Here is a 21,403-nt window from a genome sequence, read left to right on the forward strand (position 1 = left end):
ATGCCTTGAAAAAAATTGCCCGGTAACCCCTATTTTTATTTTTGTAAATCTTTTACATGTATAATGATAAGCCATCTGTTAAATTCTTATAAAATTATAATTACTTTTATAACAGTTTTTGAGAACTTCAACTTGTCAATGATAAATCTATGAAAAGTCAAGAGAGGATATTTTCCCGCCAAAATTTAAATGGCTAATACCTTGAAAACAAGACCGGTGACCTATATATTTTTTTTGCTCTTTGGATTTCTTTATTAAACCCCTATCAATATAAACTAGTGTTTTGAAAAGTTAATTACTTTGAAACTGATAGGCGAACTCTCTTAAAAGAGAAACGGAAATACCGTAACGTTTCCGATTTTGGTTCTGTTGTTAGGGATTTTAGTTGTGACGTTATTTAAGTTATGACGTTATATTCAATGTAAACAAAGAAACGTTGTCATCTGGTAACGTTTTTTTAATAACAAACATTTTTTTTTTAAATGAATTAGTATTAGTTCCTTTCTTAGACTTTATACATTTTATTCAAAGTCTCATGTAAACAAGACCAGAAACGGAAGCAGATTTCTGCGCCAATCCGGAACTTCAAAAACACGACAAAAAAAAATGGAACGATTTTGAGTTGATTAGTACAATGAAAAATTCGGGAAATTTTCCCGGATTTTTTTTTTTTTTTTTTTTTATTGAATTTTCTACTGTAATAGGGGACTTCCTCCCCATAATATATACAACAGCAGTCACAGATACTGCTAATGTTATCTCTGTTTATTCTAGCTTTTATCTAAAGAATAACAAAATTTCATAATCTGCAACCCTATTCAAGCATTAAGAAAGAATAGCTGTGTATAAATATTTTATTTTTTCGTCAATATAAAACAACTTTTATACTGTATGGCTGCTAACAAGAGTGCTAAATGCTGACATTATATACACATATAAGTGTGAATTATAGTTTAATACATTGCTTCCATCACCTTATTATGCCAAGTCTTTTCTTGAAAAAAAAAAAAAAAAAAATTATTAGCTTTATATCACCTGAGTCAATCAAAATCAAAATGTTGGAGAAATAGCATGAAAACTTGAATAAATATCATTTGAGAATTTACTAGTACTACTTCTAATGTCTATGTCCAGTTAAATTTGTTAAATAAAACTAGTTATCTATTAATTTTTTAAATAGTTAACAAAAAATACCCATTTGAAGTCCGAAGATAAGAAATAAAACCCTATAGGTAAACCTATGACAGCTAATGAAACAAATAAAAAATGTCCTAACTAAATTGCAAAAATAAGTTACAAATAAAACTCCAGTATTAGTGATACAAGTTTTCAATTATACAAATCTTGTTAAGTTATGTGACAATATTAGTCCATGAATTCAAACTATAAATATAACTAGAGGCTCTAAAGAGCCTGTGTCGCTCACCTTGGTATGTGTGAATTAAACAAAGGAAGCAGACAGTTCATGACAAAATTGTGTTTAGCTGATTGTGATGTGTTTGTACATCTTACTTTACTGAACATTCTAGCTGCTTACAATTATCTCTATCTATAATGAACTTGTCCGTGTAGTTTCAGTGGAAAATGTTAGTAAAAATTTACAAATTTTATGAAAATTGTTAAAAATTGATTGTAAAGGACAATAACTTCTTAGGGGGTCAATTGACCATTTTGGTCATTTGACTTATTTTTGAGTCTTAAATTGCTGTACATTATTGCTGTTTACAGTTTATCTCCATCTATAATAATATTCCAGATAATAACCAAAAACAGATAAATTTCCTTAAAATTACCAATTTAGGGGCAGCAACCCAACAATGGGTTGTCTGATTCATCTGAGAATTTCAGGGCAGATAGATCTTGACCTGATAAACAATTTTACCCCGTGTCAGATTTGCTCTTAATGCTTTGGTTTTTGAGTTATAAGCCGAAAACTGCATTTTACCCCTATGTTCTATTTTTAGCCATGGCGGCCATCTTGGATGGTTGGCCAGGTAATTAAACACAAACTTTAAACTAGATACATCAATGATGATTGTGGCCAAGTTTGGTTTAATTTGGTCCAGTAGTTTCAGAGGAGAAGATTTTTGTAAAACGACGACGGACGCAGGACGACGACGACGGACGCCGGACGCCAAGTGATGGGAAAAGCTCACTTGGCCTTTCGGCCAGGTGAGCTAAAAACAAACTGAAAATGAGAGATATGCATTACGTGTCTACAATGAGATAATGTGTAATCACAATCTTCTAAGAACTAATATGAAAAGTTACATAGTTGGCACAAATTAAAAAACTAGAGGCTCTAAAGAGCCTGTGTCGCTCACCTTGGTATATGTGAATATTCAACAAAGGACACAGATGGATTCGTGACAAAATTGTGTTTTGGTGATGGTGATGTGTTTGTAGATCTAACTTTACTGAACATTCTTGCTGCGTACATATATCCCCATCTATAATGATTGGCCCAGTAGTTTCAGTTGAAAGTGTTAGTAAAAATTTACAAATTTTATGAAAATTGTTAAAAATTGACTATCAATTCGTCTGAAATTTTCAGGGCAGATAGATCTTGACCCGATAAACAATTTAACTCCATGCCAGTTTTGCTCTTAATGCTTTTGTTTTTGAGTCATAAGCCAAAAACTGCATTTTACCCCTATGTTCTATTTTTAGCCATGGCGGCCATTTTGGTTGGTTGGCCGGGTCACCGGACACATTTTTTAAACTAGATACCCCAATGATGATTGTGGCCAAGTTTGGATGAATTTGGCCCAGTAGTTTCAGAGGAGAAGATTTTTGTAAAAGATTACTAAGATTTATAAAAATTGGTTGAAAATTGACTATAAAGGACAATAACTCCTAAAGGGGTCATTTGACCATTTTGGTCATGTTGACTTATTTGTAAATCTTATTTTGCTGAACATTATTGCTGTTTACAGTTTATCTCTATCTATAATATTATTCAAGATAATAACCAAAAACAGCAAAATTTCCTTAAAATGACCAATTAAGGGGTAGCAACCCAACAACAAGTTGTTTGATTCATCTGAAATTTTCAGGGCAGATAGATATTGACCTGATAAACAATTTTACCCCATGTCAGAATTGCTCTAAATGCTTTGTTTTTTGAGTTATAAGCCAAAAACTGAATTTTACCCCTATGTTCTATTTTTAGCTATGGCGGCCATCTTGGTTGGTTGACCGGGTCACCGGACACAATTTTTAAACTAGATACCCCAATGATGATTGTGGCCAAGTTTGGTTTAATTTGGCCTGGAAGATTTTTGTAAAATTTAACGCAGGACGACGCCGGACGCAGACGACGGACGACGCCGGACGCCGGACGCAAAGTGATGAGAAAAGCTCACTTGGCCCTTTGGGCCAGGTGAGCTAAAAAGTAAACTTAACAGGAATAAGACCTTTGATAGATTATGAATTTGAGGGAAATTCAAAAATTCTTGGGGTATATGAAAAAAATTCACAACCAAATTGCAAAAATGAAAATACCTTAATCTTAATTGCCATTACTACTTGTTAGGTTAAAAACAATTTTCATTCCATTTTACAAGAATTTTTCCTGGAGTGAAAATAAATGAAGTTTAAATAAAGAAATAAAACTGTCAACAGAAAAAAATGAGTCTTAATTGAAAGCATAATTCCAAGAAATTCACAAATAATTTCATTTTATTTCCAAATGGCACTTGATGTCTTACAGAGATGTTCACAGCTATATAATAATGTTCAGAAACCTGCAACCTTTAAACACTTTGATACTTTAGCTGCTGTAGTTTACTATTGTCTGGTTCACATGAATTATTAAAACTGTTTGGATCCAGCTACAAAAACTGAGGGTGAAATTCCGGATTCTCCTTTCACATATCTAAAGAACATGGCACTTCCTCTGTGTGACAGACCCTGTAAATATACAATTGATTAACTAAAGCACACTCAGTCATTTATTTTTATATTTACAGCTATTATAAGCACCAATGCATGATTAATAGGCCAAGTTTGGTAAAATTGGCATAACACTTTCAGAGAAGAAATAAAGATGTTTAATCATGGTTGACCGGTTTTCCATGTTGTCAACATAACTTTAGGATTGTTTTTAGAGAGTATTCTTATTATCAAGCTAATTTTATTTAGAATTAGTCGTGTAGTGTCATCAGATAATGTTTTTTTAAACTAGAACAAAGAGTAAATGAAATCTGGCAAATTTGAAGCAAATGAAGATTATTTGTGAAAGCCCTTTCATATTCTATCTTACAAAGTTGATAGGAAGTTTTACTGAAGAAGATATAAATCTTATCTTTAAAAGGCTTCCAATGGAAACTATGTACCACCTAAGCCTCGATGTTTACTACTAGATCAACATCAAATGAGGAGCAATCATAAATTCCCTAGAGAACATTTTCAAAAATATTTGCACTGAACTTTTTAAAAAGATTTTACATTCAAATTGGTCAATCACAATCAGAGATTTCATCAAAGCAGAGCCGTGTAAAAACTATTTGTGTATGATCATCCATAAATCATTCATGACAAGTTCAATAAAAGTTGAAATGGTGATTCTTACATGTTCATGTATTAACGATTTTTGTCTTTGGGTTCACACATTTTTTCTCAAATTTTTTTTTAGAGAGAAATCTAGTTCTTACCCTTCCTCTGAGACTTAGCATGCAATCAACCCATGATGTGTAGTTGTCCATGAATGGGTAACGGCTAACAACCAAACTGAAATATACAGACACAATATATCTCAATTCCTGTAAACAATGCAAATTCTAAACTCTTTGGTGTATTGTTTATAAGTGCCAGTCTGCCTAAGAATCAGGCAGTGCTGAAAACATGACCAAAAAAACCCACCCAACTTGTCATTGATTTCAGTTCATAATAAGTTGTTATGCACAAAAATATCATTCATTTCCATTTTCTGTTCTGGTAATAGGAGATACAATTTGGTTGAAATGCACTAGAAATTAATGAATAAGGGGAGATAACTCTGTAATTTGCTATCATTCTAACCAATTTTCTAACCAAGTTATTTGATATTACCAGGCCCACACAAACGAAAAACTTATACTTTTTAACTCAGCATGGTGGTTAGTATTAAATAGCATGATTAGCTCGGCGGGTTTTTTCTAATCATGTTTTAATTTTTACCTAAATTGCCTGATTCTTACAAAGACTGGCACTTAAATGATAAAATCTATATTTTGCAATGTATTTTTATATATGATGCTGATTGGGAAAATCTAATTTTCCTTTGCTAATTCATATTTTATCTTAGTAAAACTATTGAATCATCAATTCTTTGCTGAACTAGCATATATTATTGTTTAGTGGCTAGCTGAAGCCCCCCTCTGAGTGTAAGATTTTCTCGCTGTGTTGAAAACTCGTTTGTGGCATTGGGTTGTTTTCTGTTCTTTGGATACATGTAGGTTCTTGTCTCTTTGACCAATTCCCAGTTTCCATTCTCAATTTTATTATTCATAGAGTACCAACTTTCGTAGATTTGGTGAACAAAGGTAAACCAAAAATTGAAATATTCTACTCAGCAAAAACATGCAAACATGTCTAAAGAATTTTTTAACTTAGTAGACTTGACAATTCCATGAAAACAACTATCAATAAAATACTTTTTCTCAATCCTCTGAATATAAATGAATACACAATAGTAAGTATTGGCTATAATGATCTCCTCCCTAACAAAGATTGATGAATTGACTGATTGATGTTTAATGTCATTTTAAGCATGATGTTATTTCATGGTGGTCAATTTTTATTAGCGATGGGAGCCTTAGTGCACAGAGAGAACCACTGACCATTGAGGGGACAACTGAAAATAATAGTAAATTAAGATTGGAGTAGAATGAACCTGCCTCATGCAGGATTCAAACTCACAACCTCAGTGTTGACAAGTTAGATAAGACAGTTAGTTTTTATTGTTTGAATTGTTTTACACTAGTCATTTTGGGTCCCTTTATTGCTTGATGCTTGGTGGGATCCTATGCTTCTAACAGAAAGCTGTAATTTGGCCCTTAATTGTTAATAATTTTTTTTACATTGCGACTTGGATGCAGAGTTGTCTCATTTGCACTCATACCACATCTTCTCCATGATAGTGATACTACTGAGTAACTCAGTTCACTCAGCTAACAAGACACACACACCCTCCTTTTAACAGTGAGTATAACTGCTAGTGTAATCAATAAATCTTACCCTGCATTATTGACAGCCATCACATTACTAGCTAATTGAAATGGATATGTAAACTGACCAAAAAGTAACTGAAAGAAATACAAGTAGAAAATTACAATACATCCAACTTTTAACAGTATTTGTATCTAAGTTTAAAAATAGTTTACATAATGTTTTTTTGTGCCATTCTATCATGATTATGTCTGCTTTCCTTCATTGCTTGCACCTTCTTTACTCCAAATGAATTTATGCACATGAACTGACAACAAAGACGACTCAAAAGTTATTCTACTTAAAAAAAAAATAGAATTTTAACTGTTTCAGTCACTGCTCTATTGTGGAAATCCTTAAAGAATACCAATATGTTATAAAGTCTTTTAAATATCATGGTAAGCTGATGAAGGTGAAGAAAACTTCATTTACCAATTTAAGTCATACTTTTGTTTACTCATCTGTTGAATTAAAATTTTAATTCATTAGGTATCTCTTTGCTTAAGATATTTTAATAAATTATAAAAAAAAACCTTCACCAGTTTAAAACAACTATGATTCAAGTTTCTTGCAAATGCTAATGTGTTGTTTATTAGAATATATCTTGTTGTTTGTTGTATCCACATTTGTCCTGCACTCTTTAACAGTTATTTAAGTGTGTATTGTCATCTAGATATCTAGTGTTTGACATTAGTTGCTTCGATAATCTTCTAGATACATTTGATAGCAATATTTAACCAAAAATCCTGCACAAGTGAGTACACTTGATAAAAATACTTACCCCAAACCCAGCACCACAGTATGTCTGTAACTCCTGAAACAAAAGATTGGAATTATTAATATAATATGAAAGTAAAGAAAAAACAATCTCATCTTCCTTGCTTTTTTTTTCACAAACTGCTATATCAAATTGAGATATTCATATATAAAACATGATAAAACAAAGAAATCTTCAAGATTTAATTTAGAACTTTTCCTTCAAAAAATATGTGTGAGAATAGGAAGGGAAGTTTGATAATTGAATGTAGTTCATGTGTCTTTTTTCAGTATGTAAAATTGAGAATGGAAATGGGGAATATGTCAAAGTGTCTATTACCATTATACAAAATTCATTTCTGGCATCTGCACATTTATTGTTTTCTTTGTAACCCTCAGACCTACAACTGATTCTTGAAATCTTAACCTAAAAAGTTGCATTTGAAATGACTAGACTCTAGACCATATTTTTTGGATCATTCCTAATTTATACTCATTTTTTTTTGCTATACAAAGTACTCTAATTGTTATATCTAGTAACATAACAAGTTAGTTTGTAAAAATTAAGTCAAGGTAACAGCTTTTAAAACTCTTTAACATTTATTTAAATGGTGTAGTCAGTGTATTTTCAGCTTTTTCAAATTCCCTTTTTTTTTAATGTCATATGCAACTTTTAAGTATTTTTAGCTTTTTCAAATTCCCCTTTTTAAATGTTATAAGGAACTTATAAATGGTTCTTACCTTGTCTTCTACAAAATATTTGTTGAAAAGTTGTGATACGAAATTAGAAACAAATATTAATAACATTTCTCCTATTACTCTGGGTGCCAAACCACTGAAACATAAAATATGTAAAAATTAATTATAGAAGCCATGGTTTCAGTTTTTCTGAAGAAAACATTAAGTGTCAATTTCAGTTTGTCTTGATACAATGATGATTTATTATTGAATGCAAATAGTTTCCAGTGAGCAAATTGTAAAAGAATGGGATATCTATTTTCATAAGAAAACAAACAATAAAATAATAATCCAATAGATGTTTTGTTTAAATCCTTTAAAAAGAGTTTGATGATTCTGTATTCAAATACATATTCAACTTGTTTTCAAATACTGTTTTCTTTGAATAATACATTCTGCTTATTTCTGCATATCTAATAAAAATATACTTACGCAAAGTAACCAAATATTCCATCATTGTGATAAATTTCTGTTACGGATGAAAATATTGAGCTGAAAAAATATTGATAATGATGAGTTTAGAACCAAAACATTAAAATTCAAACAATAAAAAAATATTGCCAATAAGGGAGATAATCCTTGATTTCAAATTTACAAATATTGTACTAAAAATTTGAATTATAAATAATCTTAGGATGTTTTTTTGTTTGCTTTGCTATTTTTTTTTTTTTGGTGGGGGGGGGGTAGTTTAAGAAGACTTCCAAAATAGACCAATTTTAAAAACAAAGACTTGTTTCAGAAATTACAAACATACTGCTGTACTGAGTTTGGGGTAGGATTTCTTTTAAGTAACCAAGTCTTTTTTGATACTCTAAGATAAAGTTGAAATTCAAGGCAAAATTTTGTAGTAAACTAACCAATTTCTAAATTAACAAATTTACTTATTAAAGGAATGTACAAAAAATCATACAAATTGTATGGATGTTACAGGCACTGAAAATTGTTCTATAACTTTTTTAGATTTTCATTAATATCCTTTCTGCTGTTTAGAAGGAGATGTATTTACAATACTATAACCACATATTGCAATACTGAAGTATGAATTTGATTATCTCCCCTGAATAACAGGAACATAGGAGTTGCACTTACAAGGCATATGCAAGGACAGAAACGAATTTTATATACAAACCTTAAACTCGTACAAACAATTAAAACAATGTCACCAAACTCTTTTTCTTGCTACATAAGTAAAAGGGACATTTCCATAATTATCAAATTAAATTATCTCCCTTGATATGTATTGACTGATAAATTTTCTGAGATCATCCATGGTTTTTGGTGTGGTTCACGCTGCTTTGTCTTATTTTCTGTATAATATGTTTTATGAACTGTTTATTGTTAATAAATTTGTCCCTTTAATATCTTCAGATGTTTCCTCTAATCATTGTACATGCAACATTGTATTCATGGATACACGATTTTATAATTTTGACAAATTCTGCATTCAAGCTTTTGGAAATCAAATTTAGTTAAACACTTAAATTTGTGGTTAACCCATATCCATAAAATCCATCAACATTGGTTATCCAGGAAAAATAGTGATTACACAGTATCTATATCAAACAACCACTACTGTAAATTCAGAAATTATTGCGAGGTTTTTATTATTGCGAATAATGCGACAGTTGTAATCGCAATAATTAAATCTCGCATTTTGTAATATTTTAACTGAATTAAGCATGACTTTTCTCAAAATCGTAAAAATTAAAACCGCATTTAAGTTTAAAATTACAAAATCGCAATAATAAATGCACACAATAATTTCTGAATTTACAGTACTTGTTATGCTTACTTGTATTCTGTCTCTCCACCTACAAACTGTGCCATCTGTCTGATCATAATAACTGTAATACAAAAACATCTTTCATAGAAATGTAGTTATATAAAGATCAATTTAAAGGATGTTTTAGAAAAATTACGGGCTTTTGATGGTACTTTTGATTCTGTTAATAGTTTTGATTTTTCTACTCTTTACACTACCCTTCCACACTATCTTATTAAACAAAACAATTCTTTAACAGACATGATAGATAGACTAAGTTATGAAAGCAACCCCTCCAAAACTTTCAATATCTGATTTGCCTACATAATTTTTGTACGTTAATTTAATCATGACAGCCTTCCATCACTTGCTATACTCTTTGTTAAGCAAAAACATATTCATCAATGAAACATTTTACCAGTTGAAAGAAAACACAGAAGTTACAGTACAAACACACTTTGTTTTAATTATATTTTCCTCTTGAAAGGAAGCACTGTGTATTCAGCTAATAATCAATCTTTCAACAATTTAACAGATAAACTTGTTACTGTTATCTTAGTCTTACACTCATTTCACTTCTATTGTTAAAGATTTTATATTTTTATTAATCTTTTTAAAAGAATTTCCTATAAACTAAATTAGAACACGACCATTTGAAATTGTCATAAAAGTTTACCATGTAAAGGTTGACTTGCTAGTACACCACAACATTTGGCTAATACTTCTTCTGATGTCTGCAAAGAGCAAATAATTTGTATAAGTAAACAGGTGCTTAAAAAAGTTATAGGATAATAACCCTTTGCCACAATAAAACATCATTCATTCCAATCAGATTCTGTGTTCATGATTTGAATATACATGGATCTGACAATGTTCAGTTCTACTTTCTGTTTTAAGGACATGATTTGAATATACATGGATCTGCGCATGCTCAGTTCTACTTTCTGTTTTAAGGACATGATTTGAATATACACGGATCTGCGCATGCTCAGTTCTACTTTCTGTTTTAAGGACATGATTTGAATATACATGGATCTGAGCATGCTCAGTTCTACTTTCTGTTTTAAGGACATTTCAGGATGCTCTGGTTTTGATGAAATGCACACACCCTCAAAAATTTGAAGGCTGAAATTTCATTTACTGGTGTAATAATTAACAGAACAGAGAGTCGAATAAAGTGTTGTCATCCTTTTTAGCCATTAATTGTGATGGTTTTTGGCTTCACTACCTGGATTTTAAAATAACTCAACTAGATTAGATGTTACATAGTAATAATAATGGATGCCATCAAAAATATTCCCAAGAAGAAATGACTATTTCATGAACTGTATTTCCAAGCAGGTTCCCTTTTAGTTTATTTCTTCTCAGTCCTATTTTTAGTAATATAACTGCCATGTTGTTAAACGGCAGCAGCTGAAGTTATAAACCCCAATTTGTTAAGGGTGTCACAAATGAAAGACTTCCTAAAAAGTTGAATTACCACACATCCTATAGATAATTATTCATCTGAATAAATTACAACAAACCTGTTTAAAGAATGTTTTGCACCACACTATAAGTTCATCATTGGCTTCTAGTTCTGTTGGTTCTGATTTGGCTCCCAGTCTTTGGCCTTTAACGGCCTAGAAAATGAACAGAGAACTTATTATAGAAAATTGGAATAGCATAGTATATTTTGATCTATTATACATGTTAATTCTCTAAATATTAGTTTTTTGCATGACAATACATTGTAAAAAGATCTGTCATTTATGAGTGGAAGGCATGTTATAAAGAAAAGGGCAATAAATTATTGATAAAGGCTAGCAGATAATTCAGTTGGTCAACACTTCAACAGTTCAAGTAATAGCAAATTAATTTCATTTTTAAACTGTTTTGTAATTTATTTACATCCAAAACTGTCAAACTGTTTCATACTTAAAATTAACATCACTGAGTTACTCATTGTGCATGTGTCTTCCATTGGTCATCTCAAAAGGGAAATTATTCTTTACAGGTATTATAATATTTCTTATCAACCATTGTAAATCTCTAAACTATTATACTTGTTGATTACTGAACTTTCTCCATTTGAACCATATTAAAGTTATACTTTTTTTACCTTGAGCACAATTTTATCAACATAGTTTCCTACAAAACCACTTAAAATTCTTGGTCCAACACCTCTATATAAGCCAAGAAAGCCATCTGTTTTGTAAATGTGTCCAACTACAAATAGATACATAACTAGTTACTACATATCCATTAATCAATCAAAATATATTACAACCAATAAATAACAACAGAAAATCCTTTATTTAAATGAAAATAAAGATTTCATTTCATAGCAATGTTCATTAAAAGTTTATGTCATACAAATTTGCTCTAGAATTGACATAATCAGGGGCACATATATAGATCTTGACCATTTGATCATTTTATCTATGTCAGAATTTCTCTATCTATAAAAGGTTGTTTATAAGTAGACAACACTTACACTACCCCTATATCATATTGTTAGAGATTTGTAGCTAGTTGAATCATTGAATACAATTTTAGGGTGATTTTGACCAAGTTTGGTTTCATTTGTCTCTGTTATTTTAGAGAAGATTTTTTTGTGTTCAAAAAAGACGGACACGAAGGGTTGAAAAATGGTAAAACTCTGAGTCCTTCGATTATAAGGGTCAAATCAAACTTTCAGTATAGTATGGTCAACTCACAAGATAATGATGACAAATAATCCTACCAAGTATACAAGCTTTCTGTCAAATGGTATTTAATTATTGTTGTGTTTCACAGACGGATGATCAGCTGTATTAAAGGTATCTATTTTTATATGAATATGCCTAATAAATGGAAACCCAAATTCAACAAAACTTACTATATTTAAAAATATTTGGATAACAAAACTTTTCTTTGCCAAGTCCAAACCATGTTTTAGTCAATCCTGGGTCTAATGGTTCATGTCCAAGCTGAAAATATATAAAATAACAAAAATAAACCAGGTTTACAAACTACATGTATTTAGAAAGGAATATGACATTTTCATTTTTATGCAATTAATGGATTAAACATTTACTAATGGTTACTTTCCACACCTTCTAATGAAGTAACAAACTTATTTTTTTAAAAGGTAGAATGATTTGATGTTCGCTTTTCAGTAACAAGTACTGAAAGTGATAAAATATTGTCTTTAAGAAATAATATATATAACCTAGGCCTCCTGTCAATGCATTAACCTGTTTTCTGTAGGAAAATAAATCGTTTAATATAAAAAAAGAAGATGTGGTATGATTGCCAATGAGACAGCTATCCACAAAAGAACAAAATGACACAGACATTAATTTCTTTTACTTTTAAATTAAAAATTGCTTTTTCATCATCTTGGTAATTCTTTTAAAAATTGATGATGATGAAGTGTCAAAAGCAACAGAAAGTCAGTATATAGCCCCAGTTCCTGGCTAGATCCAAATGTAATCATGCGCTGACAAGAAAGTCAGTATCCAAATGTAATCATGTTCAAAGTCGTGACAAAAGATCATTATTTTGAGATCATCGTGATGTGTTATACATGGCTTTAAAACAAGAGAAAATCATTCAGAAAAAATCTTTGTATGAAGTCTCACCATGAGTATAACCAGTTGAATCTTATTAATTAATGGTGAAATTTGTTCACATGGTGTCAAAGGGAAATAACTCTTACTCAAATCAAGTCAATGGATACAAGTGAAAAATAAAACGAAAGTACATGTACAGGAGATTAAATGACATAGGAGGGCTTTACAGTGGTTTCCTACACATTTTAAGAAGACATCATTATCACTATATACTTTACAGTTGACCCTTTTTAGTTTAATTTAAAAAAAAAAAAAAGAGTTTTGATTTTGACAATTTTTGAGCTAGGGTGGAACATTTATATTGTCTGCATAAAGAAAACCAATATTTCAAGTGTCGAAAGAGTTATAGTTTCTCAGATAAAGATGTATTTGTCGGAGGCTCGTCGTTATGATTCGTATGATAAAGTGAAAGTACGTGTAAAGAGGCCGGTAATCGTATAGAGATAAGATAATACAGAGGGCATGCGACTAGAGCGGTTGCCTGGATCGTCAGACACAGTATATTTCATCGTCACTTTATTCTCCCTTGTTATGGATTCTTCCTTTATTTTTTAAATACCTGTATTAAAACTTTGGCGTATCCTATTGGGTGAAATACTGCGGTTAAACCAGCAGAAGCAACATATTGTGCAGCCATTTTTCTTTCTTGCTTAGGGATAGGAAAATTCCCGAGAAGTCGGAAAGTCACGGAAAGAGTTGTCCCCCTTTGGGTCTTCTCAAAAGTTAAAAAGAAATCAGATAATCACATCTGGGCCATAATATAAAAGTCCAAGGTCACATATCGTTAATAGCTGTGGTTTTATATTGGTACCTTTTATACTTGGGTATAGATATACATCGGTTTACAATCTATATGTGCGGCTGACATTGCCCTAAAGGTCATGGTTTTCACCTGAGAAAAAAGTTTGTTTCCAATTTTTTGAGAAAGAAATAATTTGTTTTAGACCGTAAGAAAAAAATAAATGTTTGTTTCACCCTCAGCTGCCACTCTATATGTAATGTTAAAATTAAAAGAAAACAAAAGTTTTCGACTTGTCGCCCAAAAAAAATAGTTTGTCCAGAAAAAAAAACACTCAACAGAATTTCTTTAAACCCTTTTAGGTAATAAGGACAAACTATGTAGATATGCATATCGACAGGAAGTTACGATTGTATTTTTTTATTCTAGGAGTTACGCCTTTTTGAACTTATTTGCTTCGATATACTTCTGCAACAGTTTGTCATCGCAACTCCTCTGAAACCACACAACCGAATTTCATGATGTTTTTGTAGATAATAAAATTGCATATCGACAGAAAATTATGATTCAATTTTATTTCTTGTGCAAATTTTTTTTTCTTCCAGTAATTTTGTTTCTCCAGTGACAATGTAAAACGTGGGGTTCTTTAATTTTATTTGTTATTGGCTTTGAACTTTGTCTTTCTGTACTCCGAATTTCGATTTATTAATTTCAACTTTAGAATCTTAATCAAGTTTTGGCGGTTGGCAAAAAGACCTATTCAAAATTCGAACCTTACTGTGACATGTGAAAAAACAGTTAAATTAGTAGGCATTGAAATAGACTACCACGGCTAAATTTTGATGTTCACAGCTCAATCTGTAAGAAGGCATCACAGCAATCAAATGTTTTAAAACTTTTGAGGCTCAGTTTTGGATAGACTTAGTAATCTTACTATATTTCATACTTTTATTCTTAGTAATTTCAATTTTTGCCCTTTGGCATGGCATTTTTGCACTGAGAAAAATTCCAAAAAACTAGAAAAGGTGCAGGAAAGAGCACTCCGTTTTGTATATGAGGAGTTTAGCAGCTCATACGAGGACCTCTTACTTAAAGCTAAGGAGCCCTCCTTGCAGATCAGACGGGTAAGAACAATGGCTCTAGAAACCTTTGAAATTATAAACAATATAGCTCCTGTGTGCTTACAAAATTTGGTGAATGTCAAAAAATCTAACTATTCTTTCAGGTATGTAAATATTCTTGAAATTCCACAGGTAAAGTCAACCCGTTACGGTAAAAAATATCGTTCAAATTTGCAGATCCTACTTTTCGGAACAGCTTTCGAAACCATTTAAGGACTGAAAATAGTTTTTCACATTTTAAAAGTCTTGTTCAGTCATGGAACGGTTTGGAATGTCGATGTTCTGCTTGTAGTTAATTCTTGAGCTGCTTATTATTTATGCTGCTTTTGATTGCTCTGGTCTAGCATGTTTTTACTTCATTCTATAATTTGTTCCTTATTTTTATTGCATGCTATGTATGTGAGATTTAAACTTTGAATGACTGGTTGTTTTATATGTCAAAATGGACTGTTTTTATGTTATTTATATGTTTTTATATTCGATCAAAAGCTCCTAAGAGCTTGTGTTGCTTATTTGTACTTATGACGAATCAAAATAAAGTTTTCTTATCTTATCTTATCTTATCTTGTCAGTAAATGTACTCTCAGATTTGGGCGTATAGTTTTTTGTTGTTGTTAGGATGTATATAGAATCATTTTCATAACAGCGTGGACGAGACCATTTCTTGGCCGATGCGCTCAGGTTATCAATTGACTGGGTCAAATTAGGTAAACGTCCACCTGTAATGCCCAGTTGTCATGTCGCACGTGTTATAGGCATTTAAACCGTGGGGTCGCCAAAGGTTCTAAACACCTAAATCAAATAAAACGCAATAAATAGCAGAGGACTGCCCCTTGTGTGTTGATTTGAATGATAATAAAATTGAGAATGGAATTGAAATGGGGAATGTGTCAAAGAGACAACAACCCGAACATAGAAAAAACAACAGCAGAAGGTCACCAACAGGTCTTCATTGTTGCGAGAAATTCCCGCACCCCGGAGGCGTCCTTCAGCTGGCCCCTAAACAAATATATACTAGTTCAGTGATAATGAACGCCATACTAATTTCCAAAATGTACACAAGAAACTAAATTAAAATAATACAAGACTAACAAAGGCCAGAGGCTCCTGACTTGGGACAGGCGCAAAAATGCGTCGGGTTAAACATGTTTATGAGATCTCAACCCTCCCCAAATACCTCTAGTCAATATAGAAAAGTAAACCCATAACACTACACACATTTAAAATTCAGTTCAAGAGAAGTCCGAGTCTGATGTCAGAAGAGGTAACCAAAGAATGAACAAAATGACAATAATACATGAATAACAACAGACTACTAGCAGTTAACTGACATGCCAGCTCCAGACTTCAATTAAACTGATTGAAAGATTATGATTTCATCATATGAATATCAGGCACAATCCTTCCCGTTAGGGGTTTAGTATCATACCATCATAACATATATGAGAAGAACATTATCCGTGTCATGCCAACAACTGTTTTTTTTAATAAATGTGTTTAGTTCCGATGCAAAGACCATATAAGTGAATCAATATTAACGCCAAAATATGCAATTTTTAATGACCTGACAACAGTATCGTAACTATATTCCTTCTTAATAAGTCTTTTAAAGGTTTTGTTAGTTCTGAGATGAATACTGACATTTTTGTGCTTTATAAAGAATATTTCCATAAAAAAATGGATGTGAAATACCTGAACGTATACGGAATGTCTGCATGTTGAGCTATATTTACGAATGATGTCCTCATACCGATGACAACATTTAGTAAATGTTTTGACTAGTTTGTGATATCGAAAACCCTTGTGTAGTAATAATGAATACTTAAACTTTCTTTTTTTTTCTTTTCGTGCACCTGAATGTAAATTTCTGTTTTATTTTTTCTATCTCTATTGGGACCTCTGACAGACTTAATGAGCGTAAAACCACTAGTACTGTTATCGATAGCCGATGACAAACAAGTAAATGGGAAATGATTCAGTTTTATCACCAAAATAAGTTTTGCGGTTGTCCACGATGTTATGAAAACCATTTGTATACCCTGCCACGTCCAGTCCGTTGTGTTTTCCAACGATTAGATGTGGGTTCTGTTTTGTACAGATACTCGTTTCAAGTACTTTTTATTTTATAGTTTGGTCATATCATAGATGGATATTACAATCGGCACGGGGTTTGCTCATGGTCGAAGGCCGTACGGGGATAGTTAATTATAATGTTAACTTCTATGTCATTTGGTTTCAGATGTTTCTAAGATGTTTCGTTGGCATTCATACCACATCTACTTATTTTTATAAGTGTTACTTTGATTCGTAGTCATGCCAATTAAAGCAATGCCTGCAGATGGTTTATGAAAACCAATTGAGGAGTCGTACGAAATAAACCTGCCGATTTCAATCCGGCATCGCTAAACACTCGTAGAATGCTCTCAATTGCCTTGGAGACATTTAAACTAGACAAAGTGATGCCACGCACTCCGCTCCGAAGCCATACATGCCAACTTTTGAAAATGCCAATGGGGGTTTTGGCGCGCGACAACATACTATAACATTTAGGCAATGTTGGACTTTCTTGTAGATATCATTGTGTCTGGGAGACACAATTCATGCCCCCGCAGATGCAAAAAGTGTTATTTGAAAATAACTAAAATCGATGATTAACATATTTTTTTTCTACTTTTTTAATCTATAATTTAAAATTCAAACAGACCTAGAAAATCCAATTCCACGAGTTCGCTTTTTTTAAAGGCATTTTGCTCTGCTTTTGAATCATTATTATATATACCTGCTATTACAATGCCAGTGCTCAATTCATTTATTAATTTTCAGACACGTAAATATGTATGATTTTTAGTTGGTTAATATTTTTGGCTCACCTGGTCTGAAAGGCCAAGTTTGCTTTTCTCATCACTTGGCGTCCGTCGTCCGTCGTCGTCGTCGTCCGTTAACTTTTACAAAAATCTTCTCCTCTGAAATTACTGGGCCAAAGGAGAAGTTTCACGAAGGGTTAAAATTGGCCCTTAATTATTTAGTGTTTTTTTTTTTTAATCGGGCTAAACAATTATAAATTTCAAATAGAAATACTTGTGATAATACTGTTAAAACTAAAATATAGGCACCTTCCTTACATTTTTTTTAAGCTATCACACCTTAAATAATTACACTATCTGTATTTTAGGTGAATTATGTCAATTTTGTCCAAAATTTTAATTGTTTTTGGCATAATCAACCTTGACCGCCATCCACGATCCAAATTTCTTTTTTTATATCGATGAATTCTATATCACATTTGGAACCTTTTGGTACAAAACATTTTAGATCGTAGGTGGCGGCCAAATTTTTCCTATTTAGCTTTTAGGTCTGAAAATTTCCCCAAATCATCATAATTTGACAAATTGTTCAAAATGGGCCAAAATTTGGAGAGTATTATGTACTTTTATGAAAAGAACTGATTTATTTGAGCATTAAGACTTTTTTAATAGAACCATTTACGAACCAATTTGTGAACTTTTTAAGTTTTATGATAAAGTTGATATTATCATAGGCCATTTTTGGCCATAAGTGAACCTTGTTCTTTAACCAACTTGGCCATAATCATCATTTGGGTATTTAGTTTTAAAAATGTGTCCAACGGCTCTGCCTGCTAACCAACATGAACGCCATAGCAAAAAAAAAAAAGAGCAAAAGGGGTAAATGCAGCTTTTATCTCTGAAATTTAAGCATTCAGTAAATTTGACATGGAGTAAAAATGTTCCTCGGGTTAAGATCTCTGTGCCCTGACATTTTGAGACGAATCAGGTTACTTATCTTGAATATTATCATAGATAGAGACAAACTGCAAGCAGCACTAATGTTAACATTTAAGCAAAGTAAAACAACCTACAAATAAAATGGCACGCCAACCATCATGACCAAAAATGTTCATCAGGCTTAGATCTCTCTGCCTCGAAAATTTCAAACTAACCAGACAACCCATTGCTGCTGTCCCTGAATTTGTAATCAAATTGAAAGAATTAGTGCAGTTTTTGGTTACTATTTTGAATATTATTGTGAACGGACTGATCTAACATTCAAGTCAAAGTAACGTTTTCCGAATATCTTTTTACTTTATGCTAGCGCAGCCACGAAATAACCAAATTAACCCAAGTTCATTACATAAACTATCATGCCGACCAGTTCTGCCCTGGACACCTTGTCACACTAGGGGACAAGTGTCTACAACAACCGACATAACGGACAATTCTCTGGGAGGACAAAGCTAATACTTGACCGGATAATGATTTGGACCAGTATAAGCCATCATTCTAGGAAGGGAAGTCTTAAAGAAATACAAAATGTAATACCTAAATTATCATATTTATTTCATACCAAAATACACAATAAATATTCTAATAATATGACAGTAAGTTGTACAACAATACAGAAGTTAAATAAAGTGGAGAAATGTTTTACTTTAACATGTTAAGAAGGGGCTTTTAAAATGTATAATTTAAACCATGTTATTCACAAGTCCAAGCGTTTGAACCCTAATCATGCGGCTGCCATAACATTTTTAACAGAAGTATTGGTGCAGATCAGGAGGGGGTCAATAGAATGACTGTAAAGATTGCTGTATAAAATGTGAGTTCAGTATATAATTAATAACAAAATGACTTAACAAATGGTACTTTCTTGAAATAAGATTTCAATACTTCTGGGTATACTATCTTATGATCATAAACAAGCTTCTGTACAAGTTTGGTATAGAAATACAGGATAGTTTAAGAAAGTTATTGAAATACAAAAACTTTAACCACAGAGTGGATATTCATGGACGCCGCCGACGACGGAATGTGGGATCGCTATGTCTCGCTTTTTAGACAAAAGTCGAAGGCTCGACAATAAATGGCTTACATTTAAAAAAATACAAGACTAGCAAAGGCCATGCAGCGGCTCTATAGAACTATAAAAATAAGTTGTGGTATCATTGTCAATGAGAAAACGCCCAACCCGAGACCAAATGACGAAAAACTAAAGCTAATCTTATGGCCCTCAACAATGATGAACAAAACCCACACCGCAAAGCAATCTTAAAAGGCTCAAACGATACAAAGCACACAATTAACTATATAAAAAAACCCACAAATTTCAGATCTGATAGTACCATAAGTTACTGAAAGCAAGTTAAAAGTCACTAAGGACTTATAATAAATAAAAACAACATGTTTCTAAGACCATAATGGATCCGCCTATGAACGGTTGTATTCATGTGGGGAAGGGTTTCCACAAACGATCCTATATAATTATAAGAAGATGTGGTATGATTGTCCTACTGGATGAGACATTTATCCCCAGAAACAAAATGACATGGGAGATTAGCATATAAACTTACAGTCTTCAACAATGAGCCAAATCCATACCGCACAGAAAGCATGATAAAACGCTATTCGAAATGACAAATGTAAAACAATTCAAACAAAATGTATAAAACAATTAATGAAAGCACTTCATAAGAAAAAAAACCCACTATAAAGTTAAGTTGAAATAGGCTGAAATCGTCAGATCGATACACAGAACAACACAGAGGTTACAAAGAACAGATTTATGTCAGAGTACTCAAAGTTACTGAAATTTGTTTAAAGCAAAAAATAACTAATAAAAAAAACCAATCTCAGTACACATCCAACTTCAACGGATTTAGCGTAAAGATTATGTTGGTTTTTAGTTTTTATTATATTTTTTTTGTAGTCATTATTTGTGTCACCCCAAAATGCAGTTCATTGTAAAATCGGCACGTACATGCAATCAAAACAAAACTTGGGAAATCTAACGGACATTGAATGTACCTTAAATCACTTAAATTAGAGTTAACGACAAAAAGACATATTGCTTAGAACAGAAATGGCATGCAGTGAATGCCCCTCCAACGTATCTCAAATTTCCTCCTTAACCTTTTCACCGTTAAAGGGACACACGCTACGAGATAGGATAAAAAAATATCTAAAGTATGATATTCTTGTTCATTCACTTATGAAAGTGATATACACAGCAATAATAATTCGCTTTAAGCAGCCAGTAATTTTGGTTCATTTTTTGTCAAATTAAGCTAAAAAAACATGATGATGAATTATTTACTCGCAAGTGAATAATACGACCTCATTGAAACCATATTCAATCATGTGAACTCAACTTTAATCCCTAACCTAGAAATGGATCATGAAAACATGAAGTGTACTTGTTCGGTTATTCAAAGGAAAAGAGTGTCAACATTGACAGTGAAACAAAGGCAAATCATTTGATTGACTGATTCGATCCACAACAAAATCATTCTTATACAGGAAAAAGCGATGATTAACACATATTCTTAATCTATAATATGAAATTAAACATACCTAGAAAATCCAATAACACGAGTTCGCTTTCTATTTATATATATATGCTATGTTTTATCGCTTATATGATCATCGGAGGTATCCGGAGGTCAACTCGATAGTTATTAATATATATGCTATGTTTATATCGCTTATAT

General features: G+C 32.0%; 1 protein-coding gene across 1 annotated transcript; it reads right to left on the reverse strand.

Moving 5' to 3' along the window:
* Nucleotides 1-3,323: 3,323 nt before the first annotated feature.
* LOC134687440 (mitochondrial carrier homolog 2-like) lies at nt 3,324-13,742 on the reverse strand. The gene is made up of 12 exons (XM_063547745.1): nt 13,601-13,742; nt 12,306-12,396; nt 11,547-11,653; nt 10,972-11,067; nt 10,122-10,179; nt 9,476-9,527; nt 8,116-8,175; nt 7,687-7,780; nt 6,971-7,003; nt 6,220-6,287; nt 4,656-4,731; nt 3,324-3,912 (listed from the first exon to the last, which is right to left on the reverse strand). Exons 1-12 carry the CDS (start codon nt 13,676-13,678, stop codon nt 3,814-3,816), a joined length of 912 nt encoding a protein of 303 aa, XP_063403815.1. The 5' UTR covers nt 13,679-13,742; the 3' UTR covers nt 3,324-3,813.
* Nucleotides 13,743-21,403: the final 7,661 nt, after the last annotated feature.

Source organism: Mytilus trossulus, chromosome 10 (assembly GCF_036588685.1).
Source record: "Mytilus trossulus isolate FHL-02 chromosome 10, PNRI_Mtr1.1.1.hap1, whole genome shotgun sequence".
Lineage (NCBI taxonomy): Eukaryota > Metazoa > Mollusca > Bivalvia > Mytilida > Mytilidae > Mytilus > Mytilus trossulus.